Raw genomic sequence first — 20085 nt, 5'->3', positions numbered from 1 at the left:
CATAACTCCAACACCTCCCTGCAGTGCAGACTGGTGTTACACATGACACAGTAAAAGTTTATCGAAAAAAATGCATTTAAATATAACCCAGATTTAGAGAATAAAAATCCAGACAGTTTAAAAATGGATGGGAACCTCAGACTTTGACAAAGCAAACATGCAGGCTCAACACAACCTCGGCCTAGTGTGAGATATTTATGGTGGTACTGTAGATAACCTCTGTGGGGCTTTTAGAGAACGAGAGCAGAATCTGTTTCAGCAGGGTAAAACTCTCTGGGAGCCATTACAGAATCACAAAACACAAAACAGGGCAAGTCAGCGAAGCAAGTCCAGCACCGGAGGAGCAGGTTTGCTTCGTCTGAGAAAACGATTTAGTGACTCGCGAGTGGGGAAAAGAACTTATTTAACTTATTAATTTATGGAACCAAACAAAACAAAACAAAATGTCTCTATGATTTCTGTATTTTAAATATATGATGATTTATTGTAACATATTCCTCAGCCCCGTGTGTCAGAGGATCCTCACACAAGGTGAGAGAGGAGCACTTCTACTTCACGTTCAGGTGTTGTTGAGTGATAACTGCTCTGCTGCATGTGTCACACAGATATATTGCAATTCTCCTTCGCCTCTCTATGACCCTCTGTGTCCTTGCTATTATGTTGTGAGCTTTTATGTAGATAACGAGATGTAATGTCGGCCTATTGTTCTGAATATGATTATGAGAAAAGGCACAATGCCTGAAATAGAGTCTTTCCACAGGCCATGGTGAACAGGGCTCTTTGACCTCAGTGTATCCGTGGTCACACTGTCTTTATATCGCATATTTACACTTACGATCTACATGAACTTTTATATTTTTATTTAAATTACATATATATTTGTAAAGAATTTAAAATATCCTCTATATTTCTTTCATCATATACATTTTTGCCACCCTGCACCTGGTGATAAATTAACCTTAAATCTTTGAGCATTAAATCTAATCCTTACATTTGAAATGATTGTTAGATTAGTGAGTTCACATCTGCTTCGAGGTTGGCTTGAAACTTTTCTCTCCCACCATCAGAATGAGTTTAATTGGTCTGCCTGCTGAGACTCTGCCGCCTCACTCGTTTCAAACAGTTAACTTCATAACTAGAAGCTGCCAACAGAGCACAGCTGTGTCTGCATGAATGAGAAGCTGCCCCAAATGCAGCCTCAGGATAATTTGACAGAAATAAAAAGGAAACTTGGGATGAAAAATGTTCTTTATTGAATACAAACAATGCCGGTATTTGCAGATGGAGTGAAGACAGGTGCTGCTGCAAAAACATAATTCATATGACACTGCAGCTTCAGCAGAGCGTCTCTGGAGAGCAGCAATCCGGACTGATAAAGCCATCCATCTGCTTCTTAAATATAGAGTGGAGAAGGCTCAGAATGCAACTGTCACAAAGCAACCTTGATGTACGGCAGCGTGTCCTCTCGCTCCATTATGAATATATTGCGGTCTGTGTCCTCGGCGTTATGAATTTGCTCTGATAATGAGTCAGCGCTGGCGGCGAGGTCGAACCTCTCCGACCATTGGAAATTATAATAATGTGCAACATTCTGCACGAATCCTGGTCTTTTCAGTCACATCTGTTTGTGTGTGGTTTCAGCTGCAATCCTAAACAATCCATTTAAGAACAGTGAGACAATACAACACAATCATTTTCATGTTCCATAAGGACAGAACTATTAAAAAAGTTAATAAGCAAGTCAGGAAGTGCTCTATTCTCTGGCTTGCAGACTCTTCAGTCTCTCAGTAAAATGCTAAGTGGTTTCTGCTGAGTTGGCAGGAATGAAATTATATTCTGCTCCATCTTTTAAATCTCTCTCCGCAGACACATTAAAAACTTCCGAGCCATTACAACATGGAATAATTAGAAACAGAATAGTTAAAAGCGTTTATTGTTTCCCAATCCCTGATGTCAGAACGGCCTCCGTTCTTGACGTCGGTGTAAAGACGACAACACTGAATCAAAACAAAGCAATGTGCACTGAAAAGCCTGCACATATTCACGCGCCCACGCAGGACTCAGCCGGAGAGGAAATAGAGACATGCTGATTCAGTGTGAGCTCATTCATTCAGTCACTGTACGTCCACTGTCAAGAGGCTGGTCCCCACAGGCCAGAGCGGCATCTGGATGTGTCCCCTCTCATCTGTCTCCATGACTTTCATGTTGACGCTCTCAGGGGACACTGACATTTTCTTGGTCTGCTGAGTCAGCCCTGTTTGTTTCAGAATTCACAATTGACAGTTTTCGCCCTTGATTATGCAGGATTCAGTTGGACAGTGCTGACAGTACACAAGTGAAAAACTGGAGTGAGGGCAAGTGGTGAGAAGGTAATGATAAAATGGTGCTAAATCAATATTCTTCATGTCCACATTATTCTTTTGTTCTCCTGCACTCTATCTAGTCACAGTGGACACAACTTACTAGATAAGACATTAAGCAGATAGTAGAAATAAAGCCATTTGCTGTGTTTAAACCCTTTATTCAGATATTAAAGTAAAGGAAGAGTTACAATAGATGATCTTCTCCTGAATCATTTTGGTGGCGACCGTATGCAATTCATTTATTTCCATATTCCAACGTGAAAATAGACAGTGTGAGTAATCCCCAGGGAGATTTAAGCCAAGTGCAAAGGGAGGTTGGTAATCTTATAATCCTCCGTAATGTCATGATGGTCTCTCCAAGCTTATCCAAACTAAACTAACTTTCCCGGGGGAATTCAACAGCATATAGAGATGAACCCAGAGGAGTAATGTGACTAATGCTCCGTGTGCAATTCAGCAATCTCATCTGCTGCAGCGTCATTTAAAAAAATATCTACAATCCCATTTCAAGAAAGTCACAGCAAAATAGATAACAACACATTTTTCATTCCAAAATGAAAAAACCTGCAATTGAAACTTGCAAAGCTATTTACAAAAGTAATCATAGACCTTGGTCAACAAAATAGACCCGGTTCAAAATAAATACTTCACACAATTAACTGCTCCATCCACGATGCTGGTAAGATCCTATTGGCTGACCAAAGCCGCAGCTGGAGCAGGAGGCGACTGGACCGGCTGAAGAAACTCTGAGGTGAAGACGGCCTCGGCGTACTCCTCCACAACGTCCTGAAACTCCGCTGCCACGTCAGCCACCGCCTCCGACAATAGCTCGTCTGCCAGGCTGTGGGACAACATGGAGCAGAGACATTACATTTATATTACAGTATATTAATATATACAAAGACAAATGTTAATTGTCTGAGTATAGCATCAGACATCTGTGTATCACAACAAGGGAAATATATTATGACAACTGTATTACTTGAAAGACCTACAATGATTCTGCAGGGTGAGGTTGTTATGATAATATATCCTGTAATTATTCTATTTATTGCTATTAGACCTTTAAAAAATGGTTTTAAAAAAGTCAAGTGTACATCGAATAACATGTTGTTAGATCCTGTGATTTCAAAAAAAAGTATCAATCAAAAATACTAGAGGTGGAATTAAAGCAATTTGGGACTTTCAGTACAAAACGAATTGAAAATAACTCAAAAGACTGAAGGGAGCTGTGTGCAGCATCAAACTAAATTTCAGTGCTTTGATCATTATCTGGTTCAACACGAGACAAAGACGGACTTGAGCCATAGGACACGGAGGGTAAGTGTGCACTCTTACAGCACACCGAAAACCATCAAATCATCAGGTTGTCAGTGCAGCACAACAATCAGAGTAATTGTGTCCTGTTGAACTACCTGTACCTCTGACGAGTCGATACAAGAAGACAGCTCTCAACACTGGACACAGGTAAAAACACAAGAGAAAAATCTACCAGCATGGATTGGGAGAAACCATTAAAAATACTAATAATACTAAAAGCCATATTGGCTCTATTGAACGATCCCTCATATCTGTATATTTAAATATAATGTAATCCAAGCACAAGCTCATGAGCGTAAGTTATTGTACAGTGAAAGTTTGATCTCCTGAAACGCCTCCTCATTGGTCCAGACGATGCTTCCGGCGAACCGTCATGTCACGTGACATCACAATGTCAACATTTGCATAATATGTGCCTAGCATCTAGTCCATAACACGCCCACTAACAAAGCCAGGTAACGCAAGAGTGGATTTCCTACATGCACTGAAAGCTGTTGACCAATCACAACAGAACAAAAGTATGAACCTGAATGTGACGATAATATGTTTCCTTCAAAGTATGAAAAAGACTAAATCCACCCAACCAACACTGGGCTGCTTGTTACCATCTCATCCCACAGACAGGTTTCTGTACTGTTTCAGAAAAGCAGCAGGTGTACAGGCCTGTATGTACGTATGTGTTCTCTCTCCAAAAACACAGAGATAATTGGATGACCTCTCCTCTTATAAAAGGATTGCATTTGGAATTTTGTTATTCGTGCAAATGTGTACTTGTGAGAAGAACAATCATGAACACCAGAGACGCAGTATGCACAACATGAACTCTGCATGATCCTCTGAGAACGAGCTCTTCAGATTGAACATTATTTCTGTCAAACACATCAAGGGAGAAAAAAATCTCCCTCTCATCTGGTTCTGGTTGTAAAAACTTAACACATGATACTGAAAATATGTGGAGAATGTTTTTAAAAAACCTTAACTGATTATTGAATTTGTAATTAGCACCAATTATCTATAGCTTCTGACAATCAGAGGGGTGTCAGGTAACTTTTACTTGTTGCATTCGATGTCAAGTCTTTCACCTGTTTGCAGTGGCCCAGGGGTTGAAGCTGCCGACGTTCTCGTGAGCCACAACTCGCAGGTAGGCGTCGTAGTCTTCCCGGTACCGCCTGATGTTTCTCAGCGTGCTGGCTGGCACAGACATGATCGTCCCCGTGCTTCTCTCCACTGGGCCCGGGAACACGGTGGCGTTTCTGGCCTGCTGCTCCTCTTCGGATGCCTCCTCCGTTCGGCTGTCCTCCGACAGGAAGCTGTTTGTGTGGAAACACAAGAGAACATGTTGATTTGTGCGACACCTTTTTATTACCATGACCATTCAGTGGTGTATGAGTCGGGTAGAGGGCCCTCTGAGGGCTACAACTGCGGAGAAGAGGTTAACTTGTACATTGATAAAGGAGCCAGACGAGAGCGCAGTGCAGTGATTGTGCAGAAATGCTTACTGTGCCTGATATGAGGCTGAGAAATATGAATCAAGAAAAGGTCTCAGAGTGCAGACGGTCTCTCTTGTCTGCCTCTTGCACAGATTGAGTCGGGGCTCAGCTGGGCACTGCTGTGGTCTGGCTTTATAATCCTCTCTGCTTGGACAAATCAGACGTGCTCCTGCAACGGACCTCTCTGTGCTATATTTAGTGTTGCAGCAGCTCCCAAAGCAAAGTGCCTCTCTGTATTGTGCTCCCCTGCCTCGGCTGAACCTGTTTCTGTTCCAAGTGTGGGGGCAGCACACCGTGGGGTGGCCATAAATATCGAGGCACCAACACAGTCAACTCTCCTTCCAGTTCGAAATGGGTCGATTTACTGTCTGATGGGCATCTGAGGGCCAGTGTCACAAAAGCAACAATTCAGCATCCTGCAAACTGCCCATTTGTAAAGTCAGAATAGAGCACATGCTTTTTTTTTTTTTTTTTTGCCACATTCGGCAAAAAGGGACCAGTTTGCCTTTTCAGTCGACAAAAACTTTGCTAAAAAAGACCTTCTTCAAGGCCAAGAGTAATCATGAAACAAATTATATGAATGACAAAAGAATCTAGAAACAGAAATGTAACAGCATGTTACGTGGGTGGTAAATGGTATCTTTTCAATCTGCTCTGGCCTATAAAGCTCAATGGGTTTAAGACAATATTTGACATCTAACGTAAGTCTGTGTGTTCACGGGAGTCTGTATGTTTCTGTGTGGGCAGTGATAAACATATTTTTTCCATCATGTTTGTCTATCTACAACTTGGGCTGCTCACAAACCAAAACAGACGAGGTGCTTTCAAGTTGGTCTTCTTATTTCTCATCCCATTCCCATTTCTGTATCGCCCGGGCAACAGAGGACGTGGCAAAAGGATGGTGCCACGTGTGATCCATGACAATCGACAAAGACTGGGCTGAAGCTGAGCTGGTCAAAGCCAAATGGGGCTCTGGGATCATAGGGGAGGGTGATCAAAGCAAGAGTCAAAGAAGTCTTGGTGGGCGTTTGAGAACAGCACGACAGATCAGTGATAAAAAGTATGAAGGACATTTTCTTGTTTACTCAGGATTTTTTTTAACTACAAAAACAATAGTGTCTCGTATCAGAAAGAATCCGGCGGCACTGAGGTCATTGGGAGTCTAGGTGCAGATGGATGCAGGTGGTGGAAGCCATTTACTGAGCATCACCGCTTTCGGCTTATTTAACGTAATTGGCCTGAGAGGACAAATGTAGCCATAAACAAAGGGCCAGTCAGATAGCAGATAGAGAAATACATGAAAGGATTAGAATATTGCTGAGCGTGCTTTCATCCTTTCATTGATTGGCTTGACCCGCTGATGGAGCGGTGGTGGGTATGTCAGCATGAGCCAAGAGGGGTGGTGGAGGGGCAGAGGGAGATCGGTGTCTGGGCTCCGCACCATGGATACATAAATCTTATCAGCCGCTCTGCTGAATTCTCCGAAGATGAAATCTGTCCCTCCATTGTGTCAGAGGTGGTTTGATAGCACTCGCACGACGCGCGGACACAAAACACTGCCGAGGTGGAGAATAACAAACACGGCTTTGGAAATAGTTTTCAAGGGGACTGTGACTGTGTTACGTCTGGTGACAGATGATGTTGATAATAATGCAAACAACTGAAGGGCCCTCACTTCTGATAACCCCGGCTTTTGTCAGTCAAGAGGAACTGCAGCTTGCCTGAGCAGAGACTAAAAGAATAGACTGAGCGGCTGTAAACAATAAAACCAGGGCTGATTTATTTATAGATGCAGTGAGAAATATCTGCTTCTCTAAGCTCTGTCACTGTCACATCAGTGTTTTTTTTCTTTGGGTCTGTGTGTGTGCGCATGTGGCACAGGCACATTGCACGCATGACTCTGTTTTCCTATTGACGACAGAGACTGATGTGTCTCTCTGGGCTGGGAAAAGTAGGTTGTAAACAACTAATCAGCGCTGAGACAACACACATGATGAGGTCTTCCTGCATCGTGCTGTTCCACCCCCATTAAACCCGTTATTCTGCTACACTGAACACATGGAGCATTAATTAAGCACAGCACCACATCAACAGAATAACTAACTGGATTTTTAAGCCTTTTAATCAGGTGTTCTTTTGGTTATTTACCATTTAAACATGGTCTCAGTTCTGCCTTTTTTCCACAGCCTGGTATATTACAAGTATTAATTATCGGACCTATCGGCAGGCACACTAAAGGTGAAACGTGTTCATCAAAACAACATATTACTTTTGGGCGATAAAATGAGACGTTATCACTGAATTTAGATTGATTTCTTGTATCATTTGTTTATTTCCAAGTAGGAAGTGAAACTTGCACTTTAGCTGCACACTAACACAGCTCATTTCCCTCTGCAGATAGAAACTGATGTCATTTCACATTTATCTTAAGGACTACTGTGAAACTCAGCTCCTATTCCTCCCCGTTAAAGACCTTTTCTGACATGTCCTACATGAAGGGCATTAAATCAACAGGAGCTGCTTGCAGCAGACTTTAAGTTTAGGTTCACTTGGTTGGAGCTGTGAATGTGGCTCCTGGTGTATTATGTGTGTTTTTGTGTTGGTACTGCTGACACAACAGGTTTCAGGTTTGGTTTCTTTGCCTCATCTCATTAAGTGCTGTAAGATGCGTCACTTGGGTCATTTTCATCTGAAACACAGTTGACCCTATAAACTCATGTCACTTTATAAAACAACTTCTTGGCCCCAAAAGACAGCTCTATAAAACAATGTACCTTATAAACACAGTTTCTCTTTGTCACAAACCAAATAACAACTTTATTACTTCTTAGGGGCCTAGGCACTGTGGAGAAAGGGCTGAAAGGAGTCTGTAACAAATGTCTGCTTGCATCTTGTTGGAAAAAAAATTCCACTGTGAAACAGAAACAATGACTACATTTAAATGGACATCAATAATATGACTATTGACCTTATTCTGAATAAGACATTACTTATTTTTAGTTAATGAATATACTTGGTGATGTTTGCATGAGTTGTTAATTAAATATTTCATATATAATGTGATTAAGTCATGTACATGTTAACATCATGCAACTAGGTTCGAAATACTCCACATGTTTTAATTTGATAATTTTTCATTTTTCCAAAAATGACCTTATTCAGATTAAGGTCATCAGAGCCTGGGGTTTGCATTGCAGTGTCTTAATCAGACTATTATCTTAATCAGGTTAATATCCTAATAATGGTGTCCATGAATGTATGTGTAACGTGTCTGCCAGGAGACAGATTCACTGATCATTCTGTAACCTTCACACGGATAATCCTTCTAACTTCTTAATAAGAAACCAGAGTACATAACAACGCAGAGTATTAAATCCCTCTACATAACTCTTCAAGCAGCTCCCAAGTAACTACTGCATTGTTTGGATCTGCAGTTAGAGGTAACAGATGTGGGACATGTATGAGAATCAATGATTGTTTTTTTTACAAACGAGTACTAGTAGTTTAGAACTACTGCACAAACCAAGGGACATTTTATCAATCTCAATGTAGCTGTCTTTCTACTGTCATAGAAATGTGGTGAATCTGGCGCAAAAGAGAATCTGTGACGGAATGATGTGTGAGTCAGCAGACAGCAAAGCTACCCGCTCTCTGTACTGCTCAATCTGTCAACATGAGTAAAGGAATCTGTTAATCAATGCACGAACCAAACTAACAGTCAGTGCTCCGGATTTTAATCTCAGATAAACCCAATAAAAACCTCAGGAAAAAATATTTACCTTGTCTTCTGAAAGGCAGATGAGAGCTGAAACACTACGGTCATTGATTCATTTGTTAATTAGATTATTTTAATTTGAAAATCTTGTAATGTAATAAAGCCAAACATAAAATGACATTAGTTTTACAAGATTTACTAGCTTTACTTTATTTATTTTGAATCCTAATTACAGCCACTGTGGTACACTGTGGATATTAGTGTGTCAAGGTGCCATTTTGAGAAGCACTGTAATTTAGATGGAGGATAAAATTGATGCATGCTTGTCTGTCTCTGTTTTATCCCATAGATTCAGAAAGTGTCTGAACAAATGAGCTGGCGGTTCTCAAATGACTTTGCCACTATTAAGACGCTGCAAGACCGGATACCGCAGGAAAGCTGAAGAAAATTAATGAAAAAAACCAAACAGAACCTGAGGCATTCCAAGTCTGACTGACTTTAATTTGCTAATGGTCACGGCGTGAATTTGTTAGAAGAAACTTGCTGCTGGCTCGTCTGTGTCAACAACTTTGAGCTCTTCCACTCTCTTTTCTCTTCCTTCCAAGCTCCTCATTAGTTTAAGCAGTAAAGCAGCTGCAGCTAAAGCCCTGGGCGGCCGAGGGTCTCTCTGTGGAGTCTGCTGCCGGAGTCAGGAATAGACTGCCCTGGGTACGGTAGCCACCAAGTGAGTTTTGTGGGATGAGTAAGGCCTCCGGTGGGAGAGCGATTATAGGGCAACGACACGTCATGCGGAAAAAAAACGGTAACAGTGCATCGTCGGAAAAACATTAACCACTTTACTGTTCATCGAGTCTAGGGGCCTAATTAGGCCAATAGTGAATGAGTTCCTGCGGCTGATGCTGCTGTTGTTCTTTGCTCCAGCGTATAGCCACAGGAAGTCTTCAACTGCGATTCAATACATTTACTTTCCCCATGAAAAGGGACCTTATATATCCAAGTGATCAAATTTCCATATGCACATTTTTTAAAAGAGGGTTATATCACATTTTATGAATTAATCAGGATTGCGTCAGAGCATTTTCTGGGAAGCAGCTTCTTTAAGATGAATAAAACAACAAGGAGGAGCGCCATGAGCAAAAAAACAGACTGAGATATTATATGATTGTGAAAAAGGGTAAAGGACAAAGTAACCCACCCAGTCTCCACAGGTTTTTGTAGGACGATATCAGCTGCAGTGGTTTGCTTCAGCACTGGCCTGGTGAGCCTAATTGGCTGGGGGGGAGCTGGTATGGAGCCCGGAGCATGGCACTGGGGTCCTGGGAAGGACAGAGAGGAGGGGGAGGCAGGGGCAATGACAGTGTGTTTCGGAAAGGATGGGTTGGAGCAGGGGACAGACGGATAGACAGATGGAGAAAAATGAGAGGAGCATACAATCAGAATGACAAGTACTCACCTCCTCTTGTCAGTTGTAGCACTGTCTCCACCTACAGGGGACTTCAGGGAAATGTCTCTAGAATCTCGAGACGTTTCCCTGATCTACAGTCTAGATGCAGGTAAGGAGGATAAACAGGAGTGTGTTTTACCTGCTGCTCCTGGTCGGTCCCAGTAAAGAGGGTCTGAATAGGTGATAGAAGTAAAGCGTCTCCTCACTTCATCCTGATCCTTCTGCTCAGGCACACAAACACAGAGAAACACATAATAAAACATATTCCCCACCTTCTGATAGTGAAGCACATCAGTAAGCAACACCAGACCACAGCCGTCATAACACCTAAATATAAATAACAAACCGGTCGCTGGTGACCTTTCAAATTCCACAGCACCCTTCTGTTGGCAGGCCTTTCTGCAGGGCACCTCTCACCTGTATCTCCTCCATACGAAGCAGCATACTCTCCAGGGTGGGAGCCTGCAGCCTACACTGGGCCAAGCCCTCCAACTGTCTGTCTGTCTCAGCTGCCCACGCCGCCCGTGCAGTATCCTCAACCAGATCCTCCAGCAGGTCCTCACTCAGCTGCTCGGCAGTCTCAGCTGCCTGTGAAGGACACCATACGCATGAGCTAGAACAAGTTATATAAGCCGAGTGTTAAGCATAATAGTGTGTCAGCCTAGCTGTTTAAAGTTGCCCAATTCGAACTTTCTTCAATAGAAACTGTCTTCTCTCCTGTGAATTATTGGCAACAGCGTCGGCACAGCTCACCCTCTCTGCAGCCTGCTCAGACAGCCGATTTCTCATTGAGTAGCTGATCCTGCTCCTGGACTCGCCAATCTGCTGCAGTACACAGACAAAAACAAACTCAGCCCCTTTCAATCCAAAGCAATCAACCTCTACTCCCACACGGTCCATAGAAAATCTGGCAAATCTGAGGGTAAATAAAGCAGCATGTGCTCTGTTATATTTGAAGGGAAAATAAAATATATTGATCGCCTTGTCACTCTTCTTCTGGTGACATATTAAGAAAAGAGAGGAAAATCACACTGTGCAGGCCAGAGATCTATTGTCTATACGCTGACTCCTCGTACCTGAGCTTCATCCAGAAGGGGCTGAATTCTCTCTCTGGCCTTCTGCTCAGCTCTCTCAGCCCACTGAGTTGGCGAGACCACTTCAGACCTGTAGATCAAAACACACCCACATCGCAAGCTGTCACAACAGACTTTCTGAGGCTGATAGACTGAACTTTAATAAACTAAATGAGACAGGTTATTCCCTGACAAAGTTAAAACATAATTTTAAGAAATGTATTGTTAATTTACTGGATGCTAAGTGACAGATGTTAAATTAAAATATAAGACTGCTTTTTTTGATGCATTTGAAGAGTTGGTTGCAAATTACAATTTTCCAATGACTGTCCTTTTTGAGTTTAGTTAATGCAACTAAAAAAAGTTCAGAGCCACCCGTTTTATGATTGATAATCAATAATCCTAATGGGATTCACTTTAAAACACAGCAGTATTCATCATATTCACATTGACTGTGATTAGACAGGGTCAAACATGTCAAGCTATCACTGCTCTGCATAGAGAAAAAAACTGTGTGAACACTGCAGTGAATTTCTCCCGGCTTCTTCCACTGCAGACATCAATGAAATTATTACCATAACCGTGATGTGCTTCTTACAAGGACTCCAGCTGAGATCAGTTCAGGGCATAATAACTCCATAGAGATTAAATTGATGAATGTGATATAAGCATTTCATAAAGGAAACAATCTATCACCTGTGATAACAACTGACAGCTTTTTATACAATAAGTTCAGTTCTATAAAAAGTGTAAAAATACTGTAAAATTTAAAGCAACACTATGCAACTTTTTAAACCTTAAAACAGCAGCTTCAAATCGAGTTCGATGGTTCACTGACTTGGAATAGGGAGAATTTTTCCTCTTTCATTCCCACTCCTCATCCTGAACGTCTGTTCTTGGTCTATGTAACGTTGGTGAACGGACACTATCTGCTGTTAGAAGTATGGAACTGACTGATGGTCGCAGCTCCAATTGTCAGAATCGAGTTCAATAGTAAAGCTGAACTGTAGATCAGTTAAAAAATACTTAAAAGTCTTTATAAAACTAAAGAACTTTAAACCTAAAATTTGTTACAGCAGCAGCTCCTCTGGTTCAGTTCAGTTGTGTTTCAGTTCCTACGTTAAACCACTGAATCGCTCAGACACAGATCCCAACAGAATCAATCCAAACGTGTGGCTGCAGAGGGCGCTGCTGCTCAATAGAGTTACACGGTGTTGCTTTTATTATATAAAAAAACCCTGTAAAAAGTACATTTTTGGTGGCATTTTATTTGTTTTAACGCCATAATTAGTTCATTTTGAAGCCAGATATTTTACCTTGTCATAGCACAAAATGTACAGCTAGAGGATAAACATGGTGCAGGTCCATTAAAGTGTCCAACTAACCCTTTGTGCCCAAAATCATCAGGAGCCTGGAGCAAAAGTTCTCTAGGGGCAGAGAAAACACCAACGGGCCTATGGGTCTTTGCTTTTGTGTGTTGAGAAGCATGAAGGACCAACCTGCACAACTGTTGGTGTTATTACAGCTTTAAAGACCAAATGTTGCTGCGACTGTTGCTCTGCTCATGTCGTGTTTTGTTGCCGGCCTCGCGGAGCTTAACTGTCCGATGCCTTGATTAGGGAAATCTGTTGGGATCTTTAGGATCATATGCTCCCGCTGTTGCTACGGAGATGTTGCTGAACTCAAAACCTGCATTGTTTTGTGTTCTATTGTTTGTAGGTAATTACATTGATGTTGTAATTCCCCATATAACAGTTCATTAAATGGTGAGGCCTGGCACATAGAGCTGTGTGGTCGATTACTGTGTGAATTACTACTTTGGCTTGGCAGAAAGATTTATGTTTTTAAATGGCATTACAGCTAGGGTGAGTTTGTTCTTACTCAATAAACTTAACAGCAAATGGTTGTATTGGACAATGTACAAATATATACATGCATATATTATCATAAATCTCATTATAATGTAGAGTGATTAAAGGCCTCTGAAAAGAGCGCTAACCCCCTCTGTTACTATACTCCCCTTTTGTCTATGCCAAGCTTAGTTTAATTCGAATTTCAGGCTTGGTTCTATTTCAGGCAGCTGATCATATCATCGTATCATATCCTATAAATGCATATTATGCATGTTAATCTCAGCTTCTTCTCTCTCCTGGACTGTGTATTGTCTCGTCCCACTCCTCTCTCCCCCTGCTGCTTTCTGCTGGTATTTCTGCCTGTAGAGTCTGGATCTCTTATCGCAACCCAACTGGCCCCATGTTCCCGAACAACACCCACTGCAAGAATTAGGGTGAAGGCGGACGGCTGTATGCATATAAATATATATACACACACACAAATAAAACTGACTTCACTTAAATGGTAATATATAGAGGTTGCAAACTGGGCATAAATGGAGACACATAGTTATTAATATTACTAATATATTAATATATACTGGATCCATACCGAGCAACTGACATGGCATTGTGATCTTCAACTTCCCTCCCCTCAGAACATTTACATCTACTAAAACTACATCACAATGCTACTGCACCTGAATCTCTGAATGCGCTCAGCCTCTTCTTTACTCAGCTGGTTGAGCTCTTTCAGTCTCTGCGTCGTCATCTTATCCAGCCAGGCGTTCCTGTACCAGGCCAGTATTCACAAAATGAAACGAAATGCAAGCTCAATTAAGAATTTCACTCAAATAACTTAATAATCATTGGCTCTAAAAATCAGGCTGCTTGCCACTGATTAATTGGAAAGAACAATTGTAGTAATTACGGTTTGATTAAACAGGGATGTCTGCAGAATACTGAATGAGGGGCTTATAATCACTGACAACAGGCCAACTATTAATCACTCATAAAGAGAAATGGCCTCAATCTAGCAGGCACCTAGATTAATTTATTGGAAAGAATTAACTTTGAATCACAATCAGAGTATCGCCAGTAGCTCTCAGCAAGTGGGGTCTGACACAGAGGTTAAAAAATGACTCTCTGAATACAGAGGGAGAACTCATTAACATTCCTTTTCCCCTAGATCGCTTCTTTTTGGCTTATTTTTCCATTTGCTTAAACAGATAATCTTACGTTTGAGGTAGAAAACAACAAAAAAGCAACAATGACTACACTGTGAGTATTTCATTGTAAAAGCAGAAGAGAAGAAAAATCAGGTGAAAACTTTTAGGCGGTCGGCTTCACCTTAATGCTTCATTCTGAGCTTGTTTCTTCTGTACTGAGCTCAGATCCGGCTCCGCTCGGTAACCAGCGGCCGCATTCGGCTTCGGAGGGCTCACCGCAGGCTTCGCTGGAGAGAAGAGACATCGAGGCTCGGGTCTCCCCCTTTGAGGGGATCTGCTGAGATAAAAGCAGAGGGATAAAAGAAAAATAAACACAGGCACACAAAGATATGCACTATAATAAGACTATGAGCAGGAGGAATAAGAGAAGAGGGATCATGGAAAGGTAAAGAGAAAGAGCTGTTTTTGTTTGTTTGTTTATCAGCAGGATTATGAAAACACTACTAAATTTCTATTTTAATGAAGCTTAGTGGGACAAAGGTACATGAGCAAAGAAAGAACCCTTTGAATACTTGCAGTTCTGGACAAAGGGGAGGATCCAGGAATGTCTTTTATCATTTTCTTTGATGTTGTTTTATGACATTTTCACTGATTCTCCAGGAAATATTTCATGGATATTGATGAAATACAATATCATGAATGTGTGTAATTTGGTACAGATCCAAATTAAAATCTGGATTTAAATATAGTTTCCATATTATTGTTTCAGCTGCTGTACGGAAATAAATACAGCTAGAAACCTGTAACTACCACCAATGTGTAGCTGAGATAACGAAATGTAGCCTGAGCTATACTGAGTCCCATTCTTGCTCAAGATACATTAATGAGAAGTTTTATATAAACTGATTCACACTGGATGCAAACTGATACCTTAACATTTCAGTTTCAGATATTACACAACCTCAGTTATGTAACGACATTAATCATCTAGTGTGATGTGAAAATGACTGAGAGTAAAAGCATAAGCGAACAATAAATAGGCGATGACTCTCGTGTGTCATCAGCTGAACAGAGAGATTAAAAGATCACCGCTGTGGAGGAGGAGAGTGAGGGGATGTGGGTATCCAGGGCACAGAGGGATCTCTTTCAGGGACCTCGTTCACTCTGAGCCGAGAGGAGACTGTAGGCTGCTGGAAGCCTGCACCTCCTCCCTGGTTACGCTGTGAAAATAGATTAATAAACATATGTTAAAATTTGTCAGACATTCACATGGATTTCACCCCTGGCACACGTGTGTCTTTTCACTGTATAGAACCCAAATCACACGGTTGTAAACATTATATATTTTGTCTTTAATTCAGTACTGAAAATTGCAGGAGTAAAGTCAGCACCTTCAATATTACGTCAGCCTTTCTTCTCTCAGGGTGCAGTCCCTTTCTACAGGTGGCGTTTGTCTGAGGTCGTCCCTGCAGATCTCTCAGGCCGCTCTGCTGGGCGAGGCTCTCCAGGCCGGCCCTCAGCACCTCTGCCCTGTTCATGGGTGGCCGGTGAAAGGTGGTTTTGGGTTTCTGTGAGGCCATTCTCCTACCTGCTGTCACAAATGAAAAATGAAACTTTTGAATTGTTTTGACCTTGATTGATTGAATCTTCGACAGAAGTATAGGAACAGCTACAGTAACAAACTCTTTTCTTATTCTTTTCTATTAAACACAAGGAACCTGGGCAGCTAAGGCATTGCCCACTAACAGAACACTGTCAATTAACACTCTTCTCTGCCACTTGAATCCCTACTGGCTGCCAGATAAGTGGCACAGGGACTTTAGTAATACAACAAAGCTGTTTGTTTCCAGGGAGATCTGAGCTCATTGTAGGTGTTTGTGTCATCCCTCCCACAGGACGCCTCTCAGCCCAATCACAGCCAGCAGGGGTGAGCTGCTCATACGACTAAGCAGCGGGGGAGTGGAGGCCAGAGTTTTGCACATCAGTTCCTGTTTGTCTATATCATCTTCATGGCTCCTAATCAGTTTTCAGCCGCTGTGTAGCCATTTAAGCACAGTGGGAGGCTCAAACACAACAAAAGCCCTCAGGTGACTGGCAGATACACAGGATACAGTCTGTTATCCATCAAAAGGTATAAATACTATTTATTCTGTCCAGTTTTCAGCAAACTGCATTTACATTTGTATTAGAAACTGTGAGATTTACTCAAGATTAAATTTAGTACATTTTTTTAGAAAGTTACACGTGAAAAAACACCTAATTAGAGAGAAGCAAAGGCTTTTCATCATGCTAACTATTCCATGCAGGACTCACCATGGACACCTCTTTTGGGATTTCTGGGTTTGCGAGGTCCTTGAACATTTGAGGAGCTGGGACCCTTGAGGACACGAGTGGGCGACATGCTGCGATGAGGAGACTTCCTGTGTGGAGGGCATGTTTGGGCCTGCACCTTATCAATCATCTCTTGTTTTCTGAGGGCAGAATCCAAAGTCTAAGAAGAGAGAGAGAGTCACAAGACAACACAAATGTGGATTATTCACTTAGAAAAAATGTTGCCCCAACAAAATAATCTGTACATGTAGACAAACAAAGTAGATTATCAATTATTTACCTCAACAAATTAACAATGTTAAAAAAGACGATTTTGATGTGCACCTAGAGACACATGTAATGCAGTCATGACCTATGCGTAGGATAGGAAACAACTCAAGGGAAGAGAGTGCGAACTTAAATTTGAGTGTGTTTATATCCTTTAAAATTTAAACTTCAGGAACCTTTCACACAAGTCTGGAGGATAAAAATGAAAAGTTAAAAAGGTCTCAGTTCAACGGCCTGTGGAAAATAGTTGTGTTGTCTGATCATTCAGTAAATTGAGAATTTTTAATCCTGCTCTACTGCCCTAAAAGTTTTGGACAATGCATACAGAGTCAGTCATATTGTAGTTATTGTTACATTTAACATCTACTGTGCTGGAGTCAAAGCATTGTAAACACATTTTACGCTCTTCACCTCGAGTTTCTGCAGGATGTTGAGGGCCGTCTCGGGCACAGCTGAACCCTGGTCCACTTCGACCTTGGCTGAACACAATGAGAGCTGGCGAATCAGCTGGCCCAGCTCTTTGTAGTGAGGAGGCATCTTGCTAAGAGATAAATCCGACAGCTGGTGGATAACATCTTTTAAGGCCCTGAGTGCCCCACGGTGGGTGGCTGCAAGTCTGTTTACTGCAGAGGACTGAAAGAAGAACAGAGAGTAAATCAGTTAACCATAAAGAAAAGCAGATATCTAAATGATTTTTGCTTGGGAGTTTTTTTTCACAAACTGATTAGATGTTTCAATTCATGTCATAGAAGCAAATAAAACTAGTACTAGTACAACTTCAGATCAATCATTCGTGAAACTGTATAGAGGACTGGATCTTGTGTTTTGAGGGAAAGTTATTTCAATCACTGGTTTCAATGCTTTGTTATTACAGACAAATAAATAAATGTACTCATCTCTATACAAAAGTAAATCTTTGAAATTGCTGTTGACATACCTTTTTGGTATCCGTCATCTGCTGAGTTCTTAGTTTCTCTATGTCTTCTTTTACTTCTTTTACCTGTTCAATAACAATTTTATAGAACAGTGTTTATAGATACAGAGCAAATTAAGAAGTCAGTCAAGTTTTATTACTCACATATATTTGCCAAAGGTTTTAATACCTGTTGCTGAAGGACATAGATAATTTGTGATGAACGTGCTGCCTGCTTCTGTCTGCGCACCTCCAACTTGTTTTTCTCTTCAGGCTCCAGTGGTTCCTCCATTTCTTCCCCTGTTGTTTAAATCCCATCATTTATTATTATTAATGACAATTTGTGAAATGAAAAACCATAGAAAAACTATGCAGATCGAGGTGTGTTCTGTTATTGAAGTTTACCTCTGTTGGCCAGCTCTTCTACTTTCTGAATATACACGTCTAGCTCATTTTGCAGCTTGAAGATTTCCTGGCTCAGAGGGGTCGGTTTGCCTCCTTCTGGCTGCCTCGACCTGGGGTCTCTGGTTAGGGGTGACCGGCCGAACCAAGGCTTTTTACTAACGGGAGGCTTCCAGGATGTTTGCTTGGCAGGACGGGCTGTTTTGTCTTTTGGACTGGAGGTCTTTAACTTCATCCTATTTGGTGTGGCTTCAAGCTCCTATAGAGAGAGAGAGTCAGTTTCATTACTGAGTGAAAAAAATGACTATTTTATCTTTATTGTAAAAGCGACAGCTTAATAATTATAGACTATGACCCTTCAATCTCTGGTGATTACCTGAAGCAGCTCTGCATCACTTGTTTCAAGGAGTGAGGCCTCTTGTGAAGGTTTGACAGGGGATTTTATCAGCGACTCGTGGCGCCTTCGTCTCAGATCTCGCTTGGCAAGCTTCACGGCAGCCTGCAGCCTCTCCTCAGAGAGCGCGGTGAAGCTGAAGGAACTGCCGGTGCTGTCCACATTCTCACGCCTTTCGGACAGTGGCAGCAGCCTCTCTATCACGATGGGTACAGGCAGGTAAACGCGGGTGGCACGGTTGCCGGCACTTGCAGGGATGGCTTCGTTGAACAATAGCTGCGTAATTGTGAAAGCAACGTGCAGGATACCAATCAGTCATGTCATGTGAAATGAACAGCGATGACACCCTATCATGCTTTTCACAGAAGTTTCTCAACAAGTATTTCAGTCAAAGATAGACAGTTAGATAGATAGATAGATAGATAGATAGATAGATAGATAGACAGTTAGATAGATAGATAGATAGATAGATACTTTTATTGATCCCAAAGGAAATTTAGGCATCCAGTAGCACACACAACAGTCAAACACAAGAGCAAAGAGATAATCAAAGGTCAAAATGAGTCAAAACACTGCAGTGAGAGGAAAGTCTCAAAACCAGAATAACTAAAGTTACTGTCACTGTAAAGAAGTGCGTGCTAATGGAGATATTGACAATACAAACATTTTAAGTATAAGGGGATTGAAAGACACACAGAGTATTAAAGCCAAATATAAATACAGATTTTAAGATAAATAACTGAAGCTTTACAAAGTAATATAATTTTAAGACTGTTTAACATACAATTAAACGAATAACTCACTTTAAATGTATTGCAGGATTGTTGTGTGAGACTAAAGTGGAATTAACTGAACTGGATGTACACGGGGAACCCTGTAAGAGGAACTACTTGTTATAATAACCAACGATGGATATTAACAGGTTATAGACACGTCCTCCTGTTGTTTACCTTGGTCTGAGACGTCCCACTGGTCAAATCTCTTCGGTTTCGTGCTGGGTCTAAAACGACCCAGTCTCTCCCTTCGCCCTGTTGATCTGTGGGGAACGTGGGACCGGTCTGGAACATGCGTGCAGCCATGACGGTAAAAACAAGCACCGACTTCTCTCAAACTAACATGTTCAGCTGAGGAGAGTTAGCATAAGTAAGCTAGCTACGCTTTTTGAATTGAGGTCTGCTAACGTCAAGTCCAACCAAAAACTAACCATTCAACCATTTTGACTTAGCTTCTACTACAACCACTCTTCTGTTATAAATTAGCAACACGCAGCTTCGCTAACTTTACGTTAATTCAAATAAAATACACCGTTAATAGTTTTTAGTCGAAGCTTGACAACAGTTTAAATCGCCGCCATGACAACAACAGACCCCGG

General features: G+C 41.5%; 1 protein-coding gene across 4 annotated transcripts; it reads right to left on the bottom strand.

Annotated features, from left to right (window-relative positions):
• Window positions 1–2423: 2423 nt before the first annotated feature.
• On the bottom strand, window positions 2424–20074 carry kiaa0753 (KIAA0753 ortholog). Of its 4 annotated transcripts, none has more exons than XM_034604549.1 (18): window positions 19664–20074; window positions 18696–18989; window positions 18323–18578; window positions 18108–18217; window positions 17942–18004; window positions 17416–17637; window positions 16720–16897; window positions 15798–15997; window positions 15496–15626; window positions 14588–14743; window positions 13939–14028; window positions 11409–11496; window positions 11086–11157; window positions 10750–10920; window positions 10472–10553; window positions 10084–10204; window positions 4766–4993; window positions 2424–3204 (listed from the first exon to the last, which is right to left on the bottom strand). In XM_034604549.1, exons 1-18 carry the CDS (start codon window positions 19790–19792, stop codon window positions 3051–3053), a joined length of 2745 nt encoding a protein of 914 aa, XP_034460440.1. In that variant the 5' UTR covers window positions 19793–20074; the 3' UTR covers window positions 2424–3050. The 4 variants fall into 4 exon arrangements, with proteins under 4 accessions (XP_034460440.1, XP_034460441.1, XP_034460443.1 ...); XM_034604550.1 differs by having other exon boundaries at window positions 14588–14740; XM_034604552.1 differs by having other exon boundaries at window positions 15810–15997.
• Between the last annotated feature and the right edge of the window lie 11 nt (window positions 20075–20085).

The sequence above is a fragment of the Hippoglossus hippoglossus genome, chromosome 13 (genome assembly GCF_009819705.1).
Source record: "Hippoglossus hippoglossus isolate fHipHip1 chromosome 13, fHipHip1.pri, whole genome shotgun sequence".
Classification (NCBI taxonomy): domain Eukaryota; kingdom Metazoa; phylum Chordata; class Actinopteri; order Pleuronectiformes; family Pleuronectidae; genus Hippoglossus; species Hippoglossus hippoglossus.
Note: the sequence above shows the minus strand (reverse complement) of the source record. Positions and strands in the feature narration are given on the sequence as shown.